This window comes from Conger conger, chromosome 18 (assembly GCF_963514075.1).
Source record: "Conger conger chromosome 18, fConCon1.1, whole genome shotgun sequence".
Lineage (NCBI taxonomy): Eukaryota > Metazoa > Chordata > Actinopteri > Anguilliformes > Congridae > Conger > Conger conger.
In genome coordinates, this window is record NC_083777.1 from 28,886,796 (window position 1) to 28,909,185 (window position 22,390).

General features: G+C 48.0%; 1 protein-coding gene across 2 annotated transcripts in view; it reads left to right on the forward strand.

Annotated features, from left to right (window-relative positions):
* The window catches only part of plpp4 (phospholipid phosphatase 4), an 80,850-nt gene extending 58,943 nt beyond the window's left edge, over positions 1 to 21,907 (forward strand). For both annotated transcript variants that reach the window (XM_061228608.1, XM_061228607.1), the window contains exons 5-7: positions 153 to 277; positions 15,405 to 15,575; positions 21,708 to 21,907. In XM_061228608.1, the coding sequence (XP_061084592.1) occupies positions 153 to 277; positions 15,405 to 15,575; positions 21,708 to 21,907 (496 nt within the window). The remainder of the gene's footprint in view (positions 1 to 152; positions 278 to 15,404; positions 15,576 to 21,707) is intronic.
* The last annotated feature ends 483 nt before the right edge of the window (positions 21,908 to 22,390 follow it).

Consider the following 22,390-nt stretch of genomic DNA (forward strand, 5'->3'; position numbering starts at 1 on the left):
GCGCATGTACTACTTAAATCTAAATAATACCTACATACATCCATACATATGTAGCTATACCATGTGTCATGACAGCAGTTTTGGTTTTTGTTGCAGTTTTTGTTGTTTTGGTGCAGTGCAACCTGATTGAGTGTATGTGCTGCCCCCTACAGGCCGAGGCCAGACTACTTCCATCGCTGTTTCCCAGACGGACAGTTCAACACGAAGATGCTTTGCACGGGCGAGCCGGACCTGGTGGCTGAGGGCCGCAAGAGTTTTCCCAGCAGCCACTCCTCCTGTGAGTCCCCCCTGAAAATCACCACCGCCGCCCCATAACCGCCGGGCATGCTGACACCGACACTAACGCTGCTTTCACGTGACGGGAATCAGACGCTGCGTTCTAGGCCGAGTCAGGCGGTGACCGGGCGTGGGAAGAGGCGAACGCCGACCGGCTGAAACTTGTCGTCATCCATCCAGGAAACTGTTACTTCGTTAAACTGTGACAGGCAGCAATGATTTGTGAGAGTACTATAGTAGGTTGTCTGCGGAAATCATAGTTGCTCAAATCAGCGGTGATATTGAACCCATTGCTAAAACTGAAATTCACTTAAAACACGACTGATTCAATGATTTTGTCTGTCCTGCAAAATTCACATTTTATTTATTATTATTTATTCATTCATTAATGGCATATATTAAATAATACTGATCGTTATTATATTGAGACATACTGTACATACATTTAGATTTGACTAAAACACACACACTAAAACAGATCACCATGGCCACAGAAGGATTTTGGACGCCTGTAACACTGTCCCCAGTTTTAGCTCATTTCTGTGAGCCTCCTCCTCAGGTCGCTGAGAGCAGACCTATTATACCTGCTTTCTTCTCCCCTGATCCGCCTGCCATGTCAGGTCAGCAGAATAAAGTCTGCGCTGAAACCAGGGCTATCAGACACAGCGATGCCCCGGAGAACCTTTCCCCCCGAACCGTCTGAAAGTCTGCGCTGAAACCAGGGCTATCAGACACAGCGATGCCCCGGAGAACCTTTCCCCCCGAACCGTCTGAAAGTCTGCGCTGAAAGCAGGGCTATCAGACACAGCGATGCCCCGGAGAACCTTTCCCCCCAAACCCGCTGAACCTGAACATAAACCAGCCTTTTAATGGAATATGAAACTCGCCCCACAAACCAGCAGCCAGGCCCTCCCTCCCTGCACAGGACTGGCTGTGAACCAGCAGGAGATGGCTCTATCAGGGCCAATCCCCTGCACAGGATGGGTTTTTTAGGCCCTGGAAAGTGTGGTGTCATGACATGGCGGGGCCTGTGATCTCAGCGAGTGTGACCGCGGGATGCTTAGGCTCTCCTGGCCCGCGCTGTTCAGCGCCGTTCTGGATCCAGCAGGGAGTGTGCGTTAATTACCTCTGGTTTCTGTGTGCTTGTGGCAGCTCTTTCGTTTGCATTGGGGTGTGTCGTAGGCGGTTGACCAGTCCCGTTTCTGGTACCGTAGGCTATAAAGTCTCTGAATCGAGAGAGCAATTTGAAGTTTGGTGTTTTTTTTTGCAGTTACTCATTTTAGTTTCAGGACATATATATATTTTTTTTACCACTCGCAACTATTATTTTTTCCAGGCCCCTTCCTGTCTGTAACAATAATCTGTCACCTTCATTTATGTCCCATGGCTTGCTAGTATTAATTGTGTGCCAAAAATGTGGTTAATATTTCAGATTCTAAATCTAAATTTGGTTTGGGGCCTTCTATCACGAACAAAGCAACAAAAAAAATAAGTCTGTAGGCTGCATATCAACATGAAGTATGAATCATAGCTGCTGAAAGAGGCGCTTACCTGAAACGCTTGTGCTCAAACAATATTGTTATGAAAACATAGATTAGATTCATATCCCGGGTAGGAATGGCTAAGAGTGCATTTTCCTGACGTGTGATATTGAAGCTATATGAAAAAGAAACAATTAAAGCCGCGGCGTGGGGATTATGGCGTGCTCCAACGGAGTGTTGCATTGTTAGTCCGCGATAATAAATGCGAAGAAATAAACAGACATGCCCAAGGGAAATTAGTTAATGATTCCCTCTGAATGTATATCGACAGTGATTTAATCAGGAGGACGAGCTCGGGCGGAGGAATGCGAGATCCACCTCTGAGAACGGGGATGTTATTATTCTCTCAGGAGGCTTCCTCTCCAGTTCAGAGACGCTCCCTACTCAGTGCTCCGGCATCCACGTCAGGTAGCTGCACACGCCGTGTCTCACGGACTGTGAAACTGGGCACCCAGGGATGGATCTTCCACAACAGATGCCCTGAATGGGCTCCGGTGCTGTGCTCTCTGCAGCCATTCAGACCGTGCTGTAAAAGGCCTCGTCGAATCTCCGCCGTCATTATAGCCCGCAATGCTTTCCCTGGCTTCACGTTATATCCAACGGCACTGACCTCGGATGCAACTGCTCTTATATCTGCAGTGTTCACAAACACCCCACATACTGCTCACATACTCCCACGTAGGCTACGGTATGACCACCTGACAGAATATTTTTGTCAGAAATGCTTGAGAGAATACACGTATGCACATAAACGCTAGTATGTGTGTCTACTCTTCATTATGTTCACTCGTTTTCTTCCCCTCTCCTTCCTGTTTTCGATATACTCCTCGGAGGCCTTTCCACCCTGCTCCTTTTCTCCCAACTTGCAGTATTGACTATGGATAGCCTCCATTTTGTGTTGGCAGTGCTGGGTATGGATAAAGGCTCCATTATATCCGGGGGTACTGCTGACAGAGACAGACTCCGTTGCTTTTGGCTGTACAAACTATCGATGTGAACTGCATTATATCAGACAGCACAGATCATAAATATAGTGCTCCTGTCTGGGGCACAGTTTATCTCAATAATGTATCTGAGAGCACACCTTTAGGCAGCGTTTGAACAGACTTTGATAGGAGCGATCCCAAGGTACACCCTTCATCTTAATAAACAGATAATAAATCTTACGTCTTTTTTTTTTTTCTTTTTTTTTTTCAGACATTAAAAAACAAACGGTTGACCCCCTGACAGAAAAGTGGACATTTTCTCCACCCCAGGAATTCGGGGCAGGTGCGCACAAAAACCCTCTCAGTTTTGCGTCCAGCTTACCTACCGTGGGATTTAATTTCTGCTGGCTGTGCGATCGTTTAGATTTTCCCGCCTGTCAGCCCACAGGTGGGAGAGTTTCTGTGTTATTGGGCACGCTCTAACTGCTTTATGGCTTATTATGTCCGTGGGAGATAAACGCTCCTCCTGGGGGGGGCGGCCATATGGCACAGTGTGGTGTGAAGGCCACTGATTCGCCCTGCGCTCCCCAACACCTGTCTGAGCTGGAGGCCTGCCTGCCGCATCCCAAATCAGTCAGGAGTGCCCCGCTTCCCTCAGGTAACTGAGTGTGTCCCCAATCACTCAGGAGTGCCCTGCCTCATTCAGGTAGCTGAGTGTGTCCCAAAAGTGTGTCCCAAATCACCCAGAAGTGCCCTGCCTCATTCAGATAACTGATTGTGTCCCAAATCACTCAGCAGTGCCCCGCCTCACTCACATAACTGATTGTGTCCCAAATTACCCAGGAGTGCCCCGCCTCACTCAGATAACTGATTGTGTCCCAAATCACCCAGGAGTGCCCCGCCTCACTCAGATAACTGATTGTGTCCCAAATCACCCAGGAGTGCCCCGCCTCACTCAGATAACTGATTGTGTCCCAAATCACCCAGGAGTGCCCCGCCTCCCTCTGGTAACTGATTGTGTCCCAAATCACCCAGGAGTGCCCCGCCTCCCTCTGGTAACTGATTGTGTCCCAAATCACCCAGGAGTGCCCCGCCTCACTCAGATAAGTGATTGTGTCCCAAATCACCCAGGAGTGCCCAGCCTCACTCAGATAACTGATTGTGTCCCAAATCACCCAGGAGTGCCCCGCCTCCCTCAGATAACTGATTGTGTCCCAAATCACCCAGGAGTGCTCCACCTCACTCAGATAACTGATTGTGTCCCAAATCACCCAGGAGTGCCCTGCCTCACTCAGATCACTGATTGTGTCCCAAATCACCCAGGAGTGCCCCGCCTCCCTCTGGTAACTGATTGTGTCCCAAATCACCCAGGAGTGCCCTGCCTCACTCTGAGTGTGTCCCCAATCACCCAGGATTTCCCCCGCCTCACCCTGAGTGTGTCCCCAATCACCCAGGAGTGCCCCGCCTCACTCTGAGTGTGTCTCCTCTGTGAATCCGTGTTACACGCCCCGCGTTCCACGTGTGCCCCGTTTTTCCTCTGAAATTTTCTCGTCAGTCATAACAGCTCCCAGGAGACTCATCTCAGATGCGCAGGGCCCTGTGGCAGTCCCAGCCCGGAAGAAACAGATGTACGCTCGACAGACAGAGGCAGTCACACTCCACTTGTACATTAAATGCAGAAATAAGATGATAGCATTGACCTGTCATAAGAGATTGCATTCCTGTCAAATGGCTCAATACCCAGTTTTTATACAGATGAATATAAGAATGAATGTCAAATATAAACATGTCTATTTAGTTAGCTGTAGACAGCTAACAGAGATTAGAGTATAATGTACAAATCGTATTAATGCAATTAGTATACAGTGCATATTTTGTATAGTTATTTATTTATTTAGTTTAGTTCATTTCTGAAATGTTGACCTCCATGAATTCCACAAGCTAATACTTTTCCATGTTTTAGACTGTTGAAGGGATTTGCTTTCCTGAGTCGTTTGCGGTTACTTTAAAAGTATTTCACTGCTTTAGACCACAAACAAACAAATGCCCGATCCCAGCCAAAGTAAAGTTGGCAGGTCATCAGAAATGTCTCTAAATAAGTACAAAGTCAATAAGATATTCTGCTGCAAACAAAACTCCCTGGGCCAAGCGAAACTACAACTGAAATAATATTTAAATGTTAAATGGACTGCATTTATATAGTGATTTACACCCATTCACCCATTCACTCACACACACACACACACACACCAACGGCGACTGGCTGCCATCCAACGTACCATCCTGCTCCTCAGGTGCAATTGGGGGTTAGGTGCCTTGCTCAGGGACACTTCCACACACCCAGGGCGGGGACTGAACCGGCAGCTTTCTCGACTGCTCTTACCATTAGCTATTGCCGCCACAATATTAAAAAAATGTCAGAAAGTGAGAGAATCTATAACAAACATCCACCAATCAATTATGCTACACAGCCTTGTCAAAAAGTTCCCCTGAGGGAATTTATGACCGAGATGAAATATCGCACATTTGTTCTTTGTTTTACTTTAAATGAAGAATCCAAGGACAGGGCCCACTGACCTGCAGCTGTAGGTACTAGAGTGGCCATCGCATTCATCCTGAATCTTCACCTCACAAGTGAATTCAGCTAATTCCACTCGCACAGCATTTAGAGACATACCAGATATACGGGGTCTTTGAAGGGCTTCACAGATATGTGTGCGAAATTGAAGAAAAGAGAAATGGTGTTTGTGTAGAGTTTTTGAGGTGCTTTGAAAGGCTGGCCTTGGCCTTCCCCAGTACACTGTCTGGGTGATGAACTGACACACTGGCTCTTTACTTGTTTTAGCGGTGATGATCCAGACCGCTGGGCAGAAGCACGAGTGCGAGTTGCAGATTAGTGTAAGTGCAAATGCAGAATTCTTTTTAAAAAGCTACACGGATACATCAAGATTCTAATTATACCTAAATGCCGAAGTGCCTAATTATGCGACCAATTTATGCACATGTGCATGTGTTAACAGCAGTATTGGAGAAGATTGTGTAAGAGGCAACGTTTCAACAACTGTGTTATTTTGCTAAAGTGACCATCTGTGCACCATATTGAGAGCTGAACTGGGAGATTTGCATGGCCTGGCTATCAGTCGTACTGTATGAAGAGATGAGCTTGGTCGTGAATTAAAAATAAAATACCAGAAGCTTTCCCAAAGGTCCAGGAAATATCAGAATTACTTCCATTATGACTTATTGATGTCATCCGGCAGACTGTCTGGGCTAATGAATAAATTAATACTCCCATGAATTAACTTCTCAGCAAATGTAGAAAATATTTATAGGAATAAGAAAAAATCCATGTAGCCTGAATGCATCAACATACACTCAGTGAGCACTTTATTAGGTATTTATTAGACTTGACTTATTAAGTCTTCTGCTGCTGTAGCCTATCCACTTAGAGGTTTGATGCGGTTGTGTGTTCAGAGATGCTCTTCTGCACACCACTGCTGTAATGTGTGGTTACTTGCGTTACTGTCGTCTCCCTGTTAGCTTTGACCAGTCTGGACCTCTCTCATTAACAAGGCGTTACTGACCACAGAACTGCTGCTCGCTGGTTTTTTGTGCGCGTATGCATATGTGCGTGTGCGCGCAGCTCTCCGAAATGAAACCGAACTCAAAGCGCCGGTGTTGTTTATCAGTCGGTTACAGAGCTGGCTTTGAAACGTGTTTTCGTGAATTCCCCCCCAGTAGACGCCTAATTGCGTGACCCGTTCCTCTAATTGCCCCCTCGCCTGGGTCTGTCGAGGGGCGTCTCACCTCTGAGGTGCGTTTAAACTGCCGGGCACCGGACTCCGGTCCCCCACCCTCCACCCCGCCGGCCCTGTCCGTCACCGGCCCGGTCCGTCGGAGCCTTATTAAACACCTCGCCGGCCCGACTGCGTCGTCGATAATGACATGCTAATTCCCCAAATTGGCATTGTGGAGTGGGATGGCACAGTGCTTAATGGATTTAGTTGATCGTAGTGCCTGTCACTCACCGGTTGCCGGGGCCAGAGGGAGTTTAATATGCGAAGCAGAGCCACGGGCAGACACAGTGTCAGTCTCCTGCCCGTGGGGAGGGTCAGCCAGTCCAAAAGGGCAGTGGGGGGGGGGCAATTATTCTGACACCGGCTATTTATAGAGACAAAGCCAAGCTGCTGACCCGGGTTTTTACTCCAGTAATACAGCCAGGGCGCAGTGCTGGCACGGCCCTGAGGAGCATCCCGATTGGCCTGCAATAAGAGCAGCAATGAGCTGATGCCAGAGACGGCGCTCTCTGTGTCAGTGTCTGTAACATTCAGATCCCGATTGGCCTGCAATAAGAGCAACAATCAGCTGATGCCAGAGATGACGCTCTCTGTGTCAGTGTCTGTAACATTCAGATCAGAAGTCTGTGTCTGTATCCGTCCTCAGACAGAAAACCAGATGGTGGGTCAACGAGAGAGAATCGGCTTCCAGGTTTCCTGCCGGCAATTTTCTGTCTCTTAGCAGCTGCGATCGGAGGAAAACAGATTCACCTTTGATTTCCATGAAGATTGAAGCCTGGAATCATGACAGAGCATGAGTGTCCGCGAGGGGCAGGGAACATCTTGGCTAGTGAGGAAATTCTGGGTTGTGAGTGAATATGCCAAAATAGTCCAAAAGCAGTGCATTCTGACATTCAGAGAGCATGTTCTCCCTGTGTCTGAGGACCAAAACAGGGGGACTCAAGGGCATGGTCTGAGCCGGCTCTAGCCAATGTAGAAAGTTAAAATGAATTCGCTGGTGATTTTGATTCCTTAAAGCAGAAATAATGATACGTTATTCTCTGTTATTTCCTCAGCATGTCTCCTCGGTTTTCTATGTCCCTGTGCCAAGAGCAATGTGCATTTGAAAGAAAACCACAGGTGGAAAATACTTGCCCTCTTGTTTTGCCTTACATTTAAAAATATGTGCAGCAGGTGAATAGGTAGGGTTGAACTCCAAGATTCTCCATAGAGCCACACTGTAGACCATAGAAAGGCATAACTTCAAAAATCGCAAACATCAATCTTGGAACATTGGAGTTTTGGAGATGGTATGAAGAATATCGATGCTGCTATTTTATCATAAAAAAAGCAAAAATCATTATTAACCAATATTCCTAATATGAAAGACAGGTAAGCGTTTGTCATTTTCGAGAACACTGTATTTGTTTTGTGATGTGAAAACACATTCAGAATGATACGTAGGGCCATGATGAAGTCTACAGTTTTTTATAAGAATAGTTTCAATGAAAATAATAAAAGATGTTAAGCAAAGAGGGGATTATGGGAGCATCCATATAATTATCCATATAAAGCAGCGTATCATCAGCGTAAAGGGGTATATGATGCTTTATATTACAGGTAATAACGTGGGTGTGTACTGGTGGACAGCTTTGCCAAGTGCTCCCGGAGAATGAGAACAATCTGTGAGTTCCAATGAAAATTAAGCTCTGTTTTATGGGCACATAACACGCTGAACATACAGGATGGTTTGTTTTCCTGGCAGCGTTTTGCATATACCTGCTGCCGTAAAACGGGCCACTGAACATATTTCTGGGGGCTAACTGCGATCAGACGCTTCCTGATGTGTTTTATATCAGGAATAAGCACCCCTCCGGTCGGACTGCGGTGAGATACATTCCGGGCAGAGCTCTGACCTTTGGTTCCAGGGGGTTTAGCACGATAGCGCTTCGCTAATGAAGTGCGGTGTCTGTTGTGAAGCGACCGCCGCCTTATCAGCCTACAGTGCGTAGAGTTTGGCTGCGGACCCTTCAGCAGGGCCGTCGTGCTTAACGACCGACACAAAGCTGCCACCACTCTCCTGCGGTTATTTACCGGGGCAATCACGTGCCAGGAGGGGGGGGAGAGGTCCTGACAGGGGCCTCCCAGAGAAGAGGATGACATGTTTATTCATCCATTTATTCAGCATTTCGTTTGACTTTTTAAAGAGGCAATCTACGATTTTTTCACATGAACAAACACCGTATTTGAGACATATTCCCACTGGCGTTTCTCTAGACCACTGGGAGCGTTTGCATTCTTTAATTAAATTTCTGTGTATTACGATTTTAAGTTGGTGGCGGCCCTGTATGCGAATGTACGCTCGGAAACCACAGAAACCATGGAAACCTACGGAAGAAACGACAGTTACGCTGCTGTTGTTGCGACTGCGGAGAGCCGTTGTTTGAGTGACGCGTACTTCCGGCAGTTTCAGTGGCACAAACACAAGAGGAGGAGGAGTTTGAGTGGCACAAACACAAGAGGAGGAGGAGTTTGAGTGGCACAAACACAAGAGGAGGAGGAGTTTGAGTGGCACAAACACAAGAGGAGGAGGAGTTTGAGTGGCACAAACCCAAGAGGAGGAGGAGTTTGAGTGGCACAAACACAAGAGGAGGAGGAGTTTGAGTGGCACAAACACAAGAGGAGGAGGAGTTTGAGTGGCACAAACACAAGAGGAGGAGGAGTTTGAGCACAGTTGTGTTTGTGTTTGCAGTAACTTTACAGCAATGGATGACACATTGTAAAGTGGCCGAAAACAGGAAACCACTTGACAATCAGAGGAAGGAAAACGTGTGCGAAGGCTGTATTTTGCAGGGAATTATAGGAATTGAAGTGTAGAATAGACCTGTCATGGGTGGCCGCGAAATCCTCAAAAACCAAGGAACCCTTCGACTGCCACTTTAAATGATTCTTTCTCCGACGTTACCGTTTACTCCTCCTGAGTTGCTGCCAGCTGTAGCTCATGTAAGACGCGGTGCAGCCGGTGTTGCTGTGCGCCAGCGATGACTGACACCTCGGGGTCCAAACAGCGCTACGGGGCAGAGCGCTATCTCCGACTGATCACAACAGGCAGCCTGCGGCCTCCCGCCGGTCTGCGAGGAGGAGCCACTGCAGAGGTGCGATGGCGTTACCCTGAAGGCCTTAAACCCGCCGCACCCCGCGCGTGATCGGCACCACGGGAGAGCCCGATCCACAGGCGCTGTGAGGGAGCGTGTGTAATCTGGTCCGATCTGGGATTATCGCACTCACGGATACATGGTGGGATATCGCCTTGACGGGATGCGCTTCCGACAGGATTTCTCTGAACGCCGCAGTTCTGTAACATTACCGTGTTATATACGGGGCTTTAAAATGAATGAAACACATCATTGTTTCGTTGTTCTCACTGTGTTACGTATGTTTTCTCAATTTAGTTTTCCAAAAGCAATTATCTTTCGGGAGTGTAATTCCTTTTCAGTGCTCATGTTTAGATATTGCCTTTCGGGTGTTTGAAGAGGGCTTTGTTTAATAAATAAATAAATAAATAAATCACCTGCTTAGGCAAACTATTTCTGCACACATTTGAATGCAACGCTGCTTTGTTTGAAAGATTACATCAGCGTTCCACGGTGAAAGGAGGTGACTGAAACAGGGCGAAAAACTGTTTCCAGCTTTGAAAAACTTCCACAATAACCTTGTGCTCATTTGAAGATAAGATAAGCAATCAAAGTTTTCGTTAATGCCCCCAGAATCTCATTATTCTCCCTCCCTGTTTATTCTGGGAGGACTGCTTTATTGTGGTATAAATATGTATGAAGCGGTTATAATTGCGTTCCCTTTTTATGGTTCTCGGATTCGGGCGCTCATCCCAGCGTGACTGTCGGGAACGCCGGGAATAGCACCAGACAGCCGGAACGTCGGCATTCCGCCGGAACGACGGCATTCCAGGCTCCCTGTAACAGATGTGGGGGGGGGTCACCTCATCAGCGAGGACCCCCCCCTTTTTATTCCGGCACCTTCCGCTCTCCTTGACAGCGATCTCTCGGTTTATGACTGTTGTGGGAGAGGCAGAAGTGAGGTTTCGAACGGCCTGAGCTGATCGCACATCTGTTTTTAAACATCTTCTTTTTTTAAAACACCACAACGATTTGTTTAATTACTCTGTGCTCAGTTCTCAGGTTTTGTTCCGTTGGATATTTGGGTTTGTTGTTGTTGCGAGCAGTTCACCTCCGGCAGATTGTGTTCTGGGCTCCGTGCGGCACGAAAAAAAGGCTGAGGTTACAAATGTATACGGATAATTGCAGAGATAAATTCATGGCAACCAGCAAGAACCAAAAACAGCTGTGTACACATACACATCAGCCACACAAAGAGCGGAGCCACACGGCCCTGCCACACGGCCTGCCACACGGCCTACCACACGGCGTTCATCTGCAGCACAACGCAAAGAGCGTAGGCCCCTGCACAGACCACAGAAGAAGGCCTTGCTTTCATTATCCATTTTGTAATGGTTTTTATCGATTTTTTTTTTTTTTTCTTCCTGTGCTTGTTTTGATTCCATACACCTTTTTTTGCAGACAGGCTGATAATGCCACTGGGGTCCTGGTGCTTTGCGGCTCACCCTTTTGGAGGGGGGGGGGGGGGTGGGTGTGAAAGCAGGGGGTGGCAGGGCTCGGCGAATGAGACATCAGAAAACACTAGCTCCGTTCTGTCCACGCGCGCTGCCCTGAATTCTGATCCGGAGCCCGACACCTGCGCCGGGACCAGAGCGTGTTAACGGTCCGCCGTGGGAACCAGACCGCCACCGAGCAGAGAATGACTGTCTCCCCCTCCCGCTCCCCCTCCCGTTCCCCTCTCAGTGCGGCATAAACATCCAGCACAGCATGTACTCTGCTGGCTCCAGTCACGCCTTCAAATCTCTCCGTTTCCGCCGATCCGTAACTTACGTTTTCCGTAAGTTTTCCGAAGCGACTTCATCCCGTTCTTATACTGCGTTCCCGTTTGATACTTCCCGCACGACTGTGAACATTTTCCTTTCTGCGGAGGAGATGTATTGGAGATGAACCGGCTGCGTTTCTTGCTCCCGTGGATGTTCCGCCGGGCCGTTGTCAGCGGTGAGGGAGGTGGGCGGTATCTGCCACAGCTAATTGTGTGAGCGCAGACAGACGTAGCCGAGAAGGGAGGACTATTCAACACGGCACTGACAGTTTGCACGGCCAGTGAAAGCCACAATGGAAACTCTTCTCTCTCTGCTCTCCCTCTCTCGCTCATCCATCTTCCTCTGCTTTCAGAATTACAGCTAGACGGTGAATGGCCTCAGCCTTGTCGGTATACAGTACATGTCTGCTTTCTCAAGTCTGTGAAAAAGTGGCTGCCATCCCTGTTGAAAAAAAAAAGGTTTTTAAACAGCTGATAGCCTGTTGACCAGTTCAGACCAGCTCCCAGCTCAACATGGTTTAGTTAGTTGACCAGTCACCAGCTTGACATGGTTTAACCAGCTCAAGCTATGATTTCAAACAGCTGGTAGCTAGTTCACCAGCTCATACCCAGCTAGACCAGCTTATGAGCAGCTTGGCCATGCTGGTTGACCATGCTCATACCCGGCTTGACCACCTTATGTTTGACCAGTTCAGTTTTCACGCTGGTCAAGGTGACACAGCTGGATTCTACGGCAGGGAGTGTCTGTTGTGTTGTTCCTCTCTTGGTCCTCTTTCTGAGAGGCTGTCTCCCACAGCTCTCCCACAACACTCTTAGCTCATATGCAGTCACGGTAGAATGCAGCACGATTGCTCCGCCTTACTCATCCACTCAACCATCTTCTGTAAAGCTGCCTCCTGCTAGTCCTCCAGGAAAAAAGTTATCTGCTGCTGCTCTGGTATTCGCCATTTGCAAGTGAACGTCATTCCCTCTGCTCACTCAGTGTCCGGGAGATGAAAAATTCACAACCCGCTCAGCCACCCACTGGACTGACGGAAGATTTATTGGGCTCAGGTCAAATGAACTGAACTGAACGCAATGAATTATTCGCTACCTGTTAGATGAGTGTTTAGTTTACCCGGGCTCTTTCTCCGAGGGACACTTGACGGAGTGATTTTTTCACGTTCTCCGGGATGAAGACGCGTGAGAAGGGATGTGAGATTGAACAGGAGGCGGACAGGGGAATCGCTTCCCCTGGTTATGCGCAATCAATCATGATTGCACATGGCTTCCTTCACCGCCAGAGGAGTGCCGGTGCCGTGTAATTATCGCTGGAGAGCTGGCTATTCAGGCGCCCGATCTGGCAACGTGGTCGTGCGGGAAGGGAGAAACTCCCATCCGTGCAATCTCGCTTTGGCTCGTGAAAGGACTACGGTACACCAGAGAGATTACAAAGGGAGTTTAATCGCCGCGTGTGTTTGTTGTGATTGATGGTATTGGTGGTCGCATTGCCACCTGTGCCACGATCGCCTTTGGCTTGCTTAGGGGCTTTGGAGGCGTACAATAAATGCCTGTTGTGACAGATTATTTGTAAAAGTACTGGGATTATGTGTGATCTGATGTGATGTGATAATGAACTGAGGAGGCCCACAGGCATCAACATTCTCCTCCTGGGGGAGGCCTGTAGCGTAGTGGTTAAGGTAAATGACTGGGACACGCAAGGTCGGTGGTTCTAATCCTGGTGTAGCCACAATGTGATCCGCACAGCCGTTGGGCCCTTGAGCAGGGCCCTTAACCCTGCATTGCTTCAGAGGAGGGTTGTCTCCTGCTTAGTCTAATCAACTGTACGTCGCTCTGGATAAGAGCGTCTGCCAAATGCCAATAATGTAATGTAATGTAATGTAATGGTTTTAGTGTTTAAAACGCCCTCTGCCTCTTGCGGCCAGCTCTCCGTGTTAACACGGACGGTGGCAAAAGTTTATCTTCAATGGTGTATCTCAAAGAGGAAGTTTATGTGGGCTCGGAGGTTTACAGGATATTTACGTAAAAACGTGCGTCGTGTCACGTGGGAAAACCGTTTTACAAACAACTTGGAAAAATAGCAAGCATCGTAAAATATCAATACTTTGAGCAAGTTAGCTATTTTATACTTTAATGAGTATGGAACACCAAAACAAAAAGCTCAAGGATGGTATGAAAAGATCGAAAACATGAAAAATATGCGCGTGGGCATATAAATCACTGCTGCCTGTGCAGATCAAGTCCTCAATTATCAGAGGGAAATACTTGCGGCATTTAATTTCTACAAGGTATTCAACAAGGTTAACAAAGAATGTTCTACAAGGTTAACAAAGAATGTTCTACAAGGTTTACAAAGCATGTTCTGCAAGGTTTCCAAGGATTCTCCATGGTTACATCATCGCCGCCCTCCTACCAGTGGGAAGTGGACCGCTGTGCGTTATCCCAGCGCTTGTGAAGACCCGTCAACACCACACAGAATGTGATTCCTCTGATTTCTTTTTCTGCTATTAATCGAGCTCACTGTAACCTTGATAAAGTGGTAATGTGTTAACGAGTATAAAAGCGCGCCCAGCTCCACACTTATCATATGTGTTTGCCTTTGATTTATTGCAATTTTGTCCGCTTTTGCATTTTAATTTGATACGGTGTGGCAATTTCACAGCTATGTCCTTGGAAACGAGGGCCGTGATGAAAGCCAGGGGAAACTAGCCGACTAGCCTGCTAATTTAAGTTCTAACGTTCTGCGGTTGGAGGCCATGTTTACATTGCATCCTCAAACCAACGGGGGAGTAGTTGATGCCGGAGACAGCATCAGCCTTGTTGAAACGCATTATTAATGAGGCCTGGGCCAACTGTGGATTCACGGGGCTTATTGCGGTTTATTATTTCTCGATGGAGTTGCCGGGGCAACAGGTTGAAAGTAATAAAGCAAGTGGCCTGCACTCTTGGGTTTTGGGGTTATCATACGAGTGGCCATGTGTCAGGGGGGAATCGGAGGCAGAAGGACCAGAAAATACACAGGGGAAGAGAGAGAGAGAGGGCATGTATCATTACTGAGAGAGAGAGTGAGAGACGGAGACAGAGACATTATCAGGATCATTGGGGAACATTCACCCTGGATCTTTCCATCATATCCCCCCCAATCTTAAAATTTGAATGATCGCAGCAGTTATGAGGAATTGTGCTTTATTTTTCCGGATTGCTGAAATCCAGCGATTCAGGTCATTTCGAGGTCTCCCCCTCCATCTTCCCCTCTCTCTCTCTCTCTGTCAGACTGGAGCTACGGCAGGCAGCTAGCAGGCAGCTCTTGCGGTGGGAATTATACTTAATGTACGCATTCATCACGAGGAGACACACGTCTCGCGGACCGTAAAGTGTCATCCGCAAGAACAGCCGAGCCTGGAGGATTCCTCTGCCGTGCCGGGGAGAATTACGGCCATAGCGGGAATTAAAAATGTTCCCCGCTCACCTGTAACTCTGGAGGAAGTGGAATATGTTCTTGATGTTTTACATCTACCTCTCGTTCTCGCTCCATTTTTAAATTCCATTCACTGTGCTTTATTGACATTGGCAATATACACTCAGAGAGCACATTATTAGGTATGTCTTAGACTTTTTTTTTTTTTTACTTAAGTCTTCTGCTGCTGTCGTCTATCCACTGAGAGGTTTGATGTGTTCAGAAATTGCTCTTCTACATACCACTGTTGGAATGTGTGGTTATTTGCCTTACTGTCACCTTCCCTCCAGCTTTCGCCAGTCAGGCCCTTCTCCTCTGCCCTCTCTCATTAACAAGACATTTCTGGGTGTTTTTTTGCACCATTTTCTGCTAATTCTGCTGCTTGATGTGAACATGATCTCTCTCTCTCTCTCTCTCTCTCTCTATCCCCCTCCCTCCCTCCCTCCCTCTCTCTCTCCTCTCCTCTCCTCAGTTGCGTTCTCTGGTCTGGGCTTCACCTCGTTCTACCTGGCGGGGAAGCTGCAGTGCTTCACGGACAGCGGGCGCGGCCGCAGCTGGCGGCTGTGTGCCATGGTGCTTCCCCTGTACAGCGCCATGATGATCGCCCTCTCCCGCACCTGCGACTACAAGCACCACTGGCAAGGCAAGTGAGCTCGGCCCGCACCTGTAGCGTAGTGGTTAAGGTGCGCGACCGGGACCCGCAAGGTCGGTGGTTCCAACCCCGGTGTGGCCACAATAAGATCCGCACAGCCCTTGAGCAAGGCCTTTAACCCTGCATTGCTCCAGGGGAGGATTGTCTCCTGCTTAGTGTAATCAACTGTACGTCGCTCTGGATAAGAGCGTCTGCAAAATGCCATGAATGTAATGTAATGCAATGACCAGCAAGGTCGGTGGTTCGAACCCCGGTGTAGCCACAATAAGATCCGCACAGCTCTTATAAACCTGCATTGCTCCAGGGGAGAATTGTCTCCTGCTAAGTCTAAATCAACTGTAAGTCGCTTTGGATAGAAGAAAAAAGCATCAGACAGATGGCATGTAATGTAATGAAGCAGAACTCCGGTTTGAGTTTGAGTATATTTGAGCATCGGATGATGCAAGGCCCCTGCATCAAGACTTGTTTGTTGCTACTGTGAAAAACAAAATCATAACTAGCACTCTATCAAGCCTGGCCTTGAAAAACCCCCAGTGTTTCTGTGTGAAAAAAACCTTATACTCAAAACTCTTGGCTATGTATCCCAGAATCCTGTTTACTGCTACATCGCATTGACTAGAACCTGAAAGGCTTTGATCAACTATTACCCACAAGTCTTTTCCAACTTTGTACCACATGACTAGGAAGAGCTGGAATGCTGAGGATCCTTTTAACCGCCCAATAGCCCTGCAGAGAAATTATGAATTTGATGCAAGCTGATACCGGTATCCACTGGAATCACAGACAAGCTGGGGGAAGTTATAGATCAGATGAACAGAAGCCTTCTGAGCTGAAGAGGTCTGAAGGCAAAAGCAAGGAGAAAAAAGTCAAGTATCTTAGTCTTATAATTAGACTAAGAAATATGAGATGAGAATCAAGTCTCATTTCTTTTCCTTTTTTGCTTAGTGGGGTGAGAAAGGTCAGAATTTGCCATTTGGGTGAGAAAATCAAGCAAACGGTAACTTAAAACAAGCTAATATTTTCTACTTGAGAGACAATAAATTTTACAAGACTAAAAACGCTGTGGACAGGGAGCTGGATTGAGCAAATGGCCAAAAAAACGGCCAGATTTATAGGATGTTTCTTTGCCCTAAAAACTCCTTTATTCACTCGTGAAACCTCAAATACTGACATTTGCTACAGACAGTGTTTCACTATATTAGCATTAACCATAGACCGTATATTACCGTCTCAGACTAAGCACTCGGTCGCTGCATCTCATGGGTGATTGGGTCAGCCACCTTTCTCTTTTAAAGCTCTCCGTCCCTGGATGAGGAACGCTGGCAAATGAATTAATGTTGCAGCTGAGAGCACCAAATGCCAGTGCCCCCAGTACAGGTGTGTGAAATGAAGTGCCTGTTGAAGATTAATCAGCCTCTTTGGGAAAATAATGGTGAGTCACTCATAACCCCTGCGAGTGGAGTTTTATACTGCGTCTTCATTAGGCCCTGGGTGGCCCCTCTTACCCAAAGCTCAGTCAGAGGGGTCAGGTCAGTGTTTCGTTCGGGTCATCCGTGACCTGTCAGTTGGGTCCGCGTAGACGCGTTGAGTCAGACGGGTCGGGTCGGTCTCTCGTAAATTGAAAGTTTGAATGGTGAGGGTTTGTGTTCCGTAACGCCACGGTCAGCGTGTCGCAGGGTGCTGCTGCTGGCGCAGTCTCCTAAACGGGGTCGGTGAAGCCGGGGTCGGTAAAGCCGGCCCCGAGTCGGTGACTTTGCGGTCGTGTTCGGACGGGTTCGCACGGCGATGGAGCTTCGCGCAGTTTCACTGGTGTGGGGAACGTCAGGCTGGTTGGCGTATATACAGAGCAGAAACGCAGGCTGGGTGGCGTATATACAGAGCAGAGACGCAGGCTGGTTGGCGTATATACAGAACAGAAACGCAGGCTGGTTGGCGTATATACAGAACAGGAACGCAGGCTGGTTGGCGTATATACAGAGCAGGAACGCAGGCTGGTTGGCGTATATACAGAGCAGAAACGCAGGCTGGTTGGCGTATATACAGAGCAGGAACGCAGGCTGGTTGGCGTATATACAGAACAGAAATGCAGGCTGGTTGGCGTATATACAGAACAGAAATGCAGGCTGGTTGGTGTATATACAGAGCAGAAACGCAGGCTGGTTGGCGTATATACAGAATAGAAACCCAGGCTGGTTGGCGTATATACAGAGCAGAAACGCAGGCTGGTTGGCGTATATACAGAACAGAAACGCAGGCTGGTTGGCGTATATACAGAGCAGAAACGCAGGCTGGTTGGCGTATATACAGAGCAGAAACGCAGGCTGGTTGGCATATATACAGAACAGAAACCCAGGCTGGTTGGCGTATATACAGAATAGAAACCCAGGCTGGTTGGCGTATATACAGAGCAGAAACGCAGGCTGGTTGGCGTATATACAGAACAGAAACGCAGGCTGGTTGGCGTATATACAGAGCAGAAACGCAGGCTGGTTGGCGTATATACAGAGCAGGAACGCAGGCTGGGTGGCGTATATACAGAACAGAAACGCAGGCTGGTTGGCGTATATACAGAGCAGGAACGCAGGCTGGCTGGCATATATACAGAGCAGAAATGCAGGCTGGTTGGCGTATATACAGAGCAGAAATGCAGGCTGGTTGGCGTATATACAGAGCAGAGACGCAGGCTGGTTGGCGTATATACAGAACAGAAACGCAGGCTGGTTGGCGTATATACAGAGCAGAAACGCAGGCTGGTTGGCGTATATACAGAGCAGGAACGCAGGCTGGTTGGCGTATATACAGAACAGAAACGCAGGCTGGTTGGCGTATATACAGAGCAGAAACGCAGGCTGGTTGGCGTATATACAGAACAGAAACCCAGGCCGCCTCACTCACAGGTGCACAGAACCGCCGACATCAGCCAGCGCGTTTTACTCAGCGCTTCCTCTGTTCTGACAGGGGAGTGCAGCGATCAGCTGACAGCCCAAATTATAAGGAGGGAACTGCGCCTGTCTGGCTGTTCATTATTCCCCCTGAGAACGTCCTGTACTGCCTCTCACTATTATATAAAAACCAACTGTGTCTTTACGCTTTTTTCCCACTCATTTATGCATCTCTTCACTGAGAAGATGTTTGAGGAACTTCCCCTGGAGGTAATGGAGTTCTGCACAGCTTGATAAATGACAGACAACTTACTGGAAACACCTTTGATACAATTACGGTTTGTTAAACCATAATTAGCCTCTGACTGCCTTGGCTCTCAGTCCGCTTTCTTGGCTGCCGCGGTCCCATTTGTGCAGAACGAAATGAAAGTGGCGCTGTACGTTCTGTTGCTATAAGAGCATGGAAAAGTTTTGATAATTTAATATGTAGGAGTAGTTCTCAATGCACAAAACCGCACAAAAAGAAAGGTACTATCTGAGGCCAATTTAAACCATGGGGGAAAAAAAAAAAGCAATAATAAGCGCTCGAGAATTAATGCAAGGGAGAACAAAAGCTCCACCTCACTGGAACGACCAGCCACATGCTGATCAGCCGGAGAATAACTCTCTCAGAGATGTGTAGATCGAATAGAAACACATTGCAATGCCTGGTGAACAGCACAGGGGGGGGGGAAGTGCCTTGATTGTACAGTTCCCTGGGCGCCTGGGTTTCTGGGAAGGTGCCACTCACAGACTGCACCAGCCTCTGCGCCAGTCATTAGAGGTATAAATAATGGAATGAGCGGCTCTGCGGTCCATTAAACGCGCCGGGCGCGGTCCGGGCGGCGGGGAAACACGGGCTGCGGGCCGGCATTAGCCTGCTCCCTGATCCGCGCTGATTGAACCGCCGCGGTTCTCCTCCTGGCTCAGGGTGACCGACGTCCTGCTGAGTCTGGCGCCTCAGACATCAGGGGGGGGGGGGTCCCCAGCTTACGCAGCGGCTAATGCGGGGGGGCGGGGGGGGGGGGACGTTGAGGAAAAAATTCCGACACCGTGGAAAATAATCGAAGCGTCGGTCCGAGGGATATCCACGTAGGATCGGTTTGCGGTATGTTCCGGAAAGACTTCCCTGGGTTGCGATAATGTGGTGAATAAAAACAATCTGGGTGATGTTCAGGGCAGATGGCCTGTTGTTCTGTCCTGTCTGCACTTTCTTTATGTGAGAGCAGGCCGCATGCACTGTAGCGCGGGGATCTCCACAATATGCTCGCAATGAGGGAGCAGTGAACCCCGACGACATTGTCTAGATCCTTACTCGTTCTTATTACGAGCCCATTATGAGCGTATGAAGACGTAATGCTCAAATCGCGGCCGAGTTATGAAAATAAAATGAAACTGAAGCGTGCTAGCCTGCAGGCCCACAAGAATGAGCTGGGGTTTTTTTTTGCGCGTTGTTTTTTTGAGCTGAAATGTTGTGTACGAAGTTCAGGGCCACAAACCCTCTGGCCTTGTTGTCCTACTGCATGAAATATACATCTGTGAGAATGGTTCAGATGTCTCAGAGAGGCCCCGTCTCAAAGAAACAATGCTATCTTGAGTATATTGGATATATTGGATACGCTGTATTTCTGATCCCAGACTATCTATTTGATAAAACGTTCATCTCTTCATTTATATGATTATAATGAATAAGCACTCTTAGATTGGCTAGCAGTAATTATCGGCATGATTTGATGATGGCCACTGACAAAAAAAAAAGAATAATAATTGCAGGTTTGATTAACTCAGTGTGCTTTCACTGTGAGATAAAAAGGTATTGGCTTCTTGGAAATTTTGAGTGCAGGGATATTTGGTAATAGTGTGGGGCGGATTTTCACACAGGCTTGAACACGGAGAGAGATGTGTGGAGGATTCTGGTGAAAAGACCTCACTGGGGCTCTGACCCCATGCAACGTGCAGTTGAGCTCAGGACAAGGCCTCGAACCCAACGCGATGCGGTTGTGTACACAGCAACAATGTCAAACGCAATGAAATGTTTTAAGTCACTCACAGCGTGTTCACAGTTCCAGGTACAGGCCAGTCATTTAATCAGCATTTAGTCTTTGACTTGAAATAAAGGTATGTGCCTCTTTGACAGCCGTCATAGTTTGAAGGGTTATTTCTGGTGACTCCTGAACAACAGGCTTGTGAAGAAGCAAAAACAACTGTGAGTGAAAATTGACAAGCACTATTGATTGAATCCAGCCTGCAATGCCTAGTCTCGGCTTATGAATGTCAGTGGACATTTAAAGTGGCAATCAGCGATTCCCTTGGTTTTGGGGAATTTAGCGATTCAATTCCCATAGTTCCCCGTGACATACAGCCTCCTCACGTGTTTTCCTTCTTCTGATTGTCGAGGTGGTTTCCTGTTTTCAGTCACTTCACTGTTCTTACTTTCATCCATTGCTGTAAAGTTACTGCAAACAAACACAACAGTGCTCAAACTCCTCCTCCTCTTGTGTTCGTGCCACTCAAACTCTCCTGCGTCTCTGCCGGACGTAAGTGTCTCTCAAACAACGCACCTCCACACTCGCAGCAACAGCGCAAGTGTCGTTAAAATTAAACAACACAAATGGTCCTGAATGGGAAAATGTCAGTGGGAATATGTCTCAAATATGACATTTTCTCATATGGAAAAATTGTAGATTGACACTTTAAAAGGCTCTGCTGCGCAAGTGAATACGGGAATAATTTTGTGTAAGTTTTTATCTAAAGCGACTTAGAGTTGAGTAGATATACATGAAGGACAATTACCCCTGGAGCAATGCCGGGTTCAGGGCTGTGCAGACCCTACCGTGGCTACACCGGGATTAGAACCATCGACCTCCCGGGTCCCTGTCATGTACCATAGCCATGAGGCCACAGGCTGCATGACGGGAGTGTGACTGGCGGCCTGTAGCGTAGTGGTTAAGGTAAAGCGTAGCATAGTGGTTAAGGTAAAGGACTGGGACACGCAAGGTCGGTGGTTCTAATCCCGGAGTAGCCACAATATGATCCGCACAGCCGTTGGGCCCTTAACCCTGCATTGCTCCAGGGGAGGATTGTCTCCTGCTTAGTCTAATCAACTGTACGTCGCTCTAGATAAGAGTGTCTGCCAACATGCCAGTAATGTAATAATGTAATGTAATAATGTAATGTAATGTAATGTGATGTTCCCCTGCAGACGCCTTAGTCGGGGGAGTGATCGGCCTGGCCTTCGCCTACGTCTGCTACCGGCAGCACTACCCCCCCTTCTTGCACATAGACTGCCACCTGCCTTACGCCAGCCTGGCGGCCGCGCCCAGCACCGCCCACGAGAAGCCCCAGCCCACGGACAACGCCACCGGCCTCCCCATGGAGGGCCTGACAGAGGGGCCCGTATGACTAACACAGACCCCCCCCCCGCCCTCCTGGACTGCAGGCCACCTGGACTACTAGCACTTAAACATTCCAGTGAACACAACTCCTCATCACGACTCATTCTTCCTCCTCTTGCTTCATTGTTACTCTGTATTTTACTTTTATTTTGTTTCTTTGATTTAGCGTGCATGCACAATGTGATTGCGCTGGGTATTGGACGAGGGGACGACACAGACAGACAGACAGACACACACACACACACACACACAGGCAGGCAGACACTGGAACACACATGCACACGGATTCAACATGAATGTCACAACAATTAGCGACGTAAGTGCGATATCTGTACCCCGCAGATGACTATGAAGTATATAGTTTGTACAAAGTTTCAACTTTGCCGTTAGCATGAATATTTAGGAAACCGAAAAAGCACCCTCAACGTTACCGAAATATTCGGCCTGCTACTCCGGCACAGCGACTGCGTTCTGTATTCTGCGTTGGCCT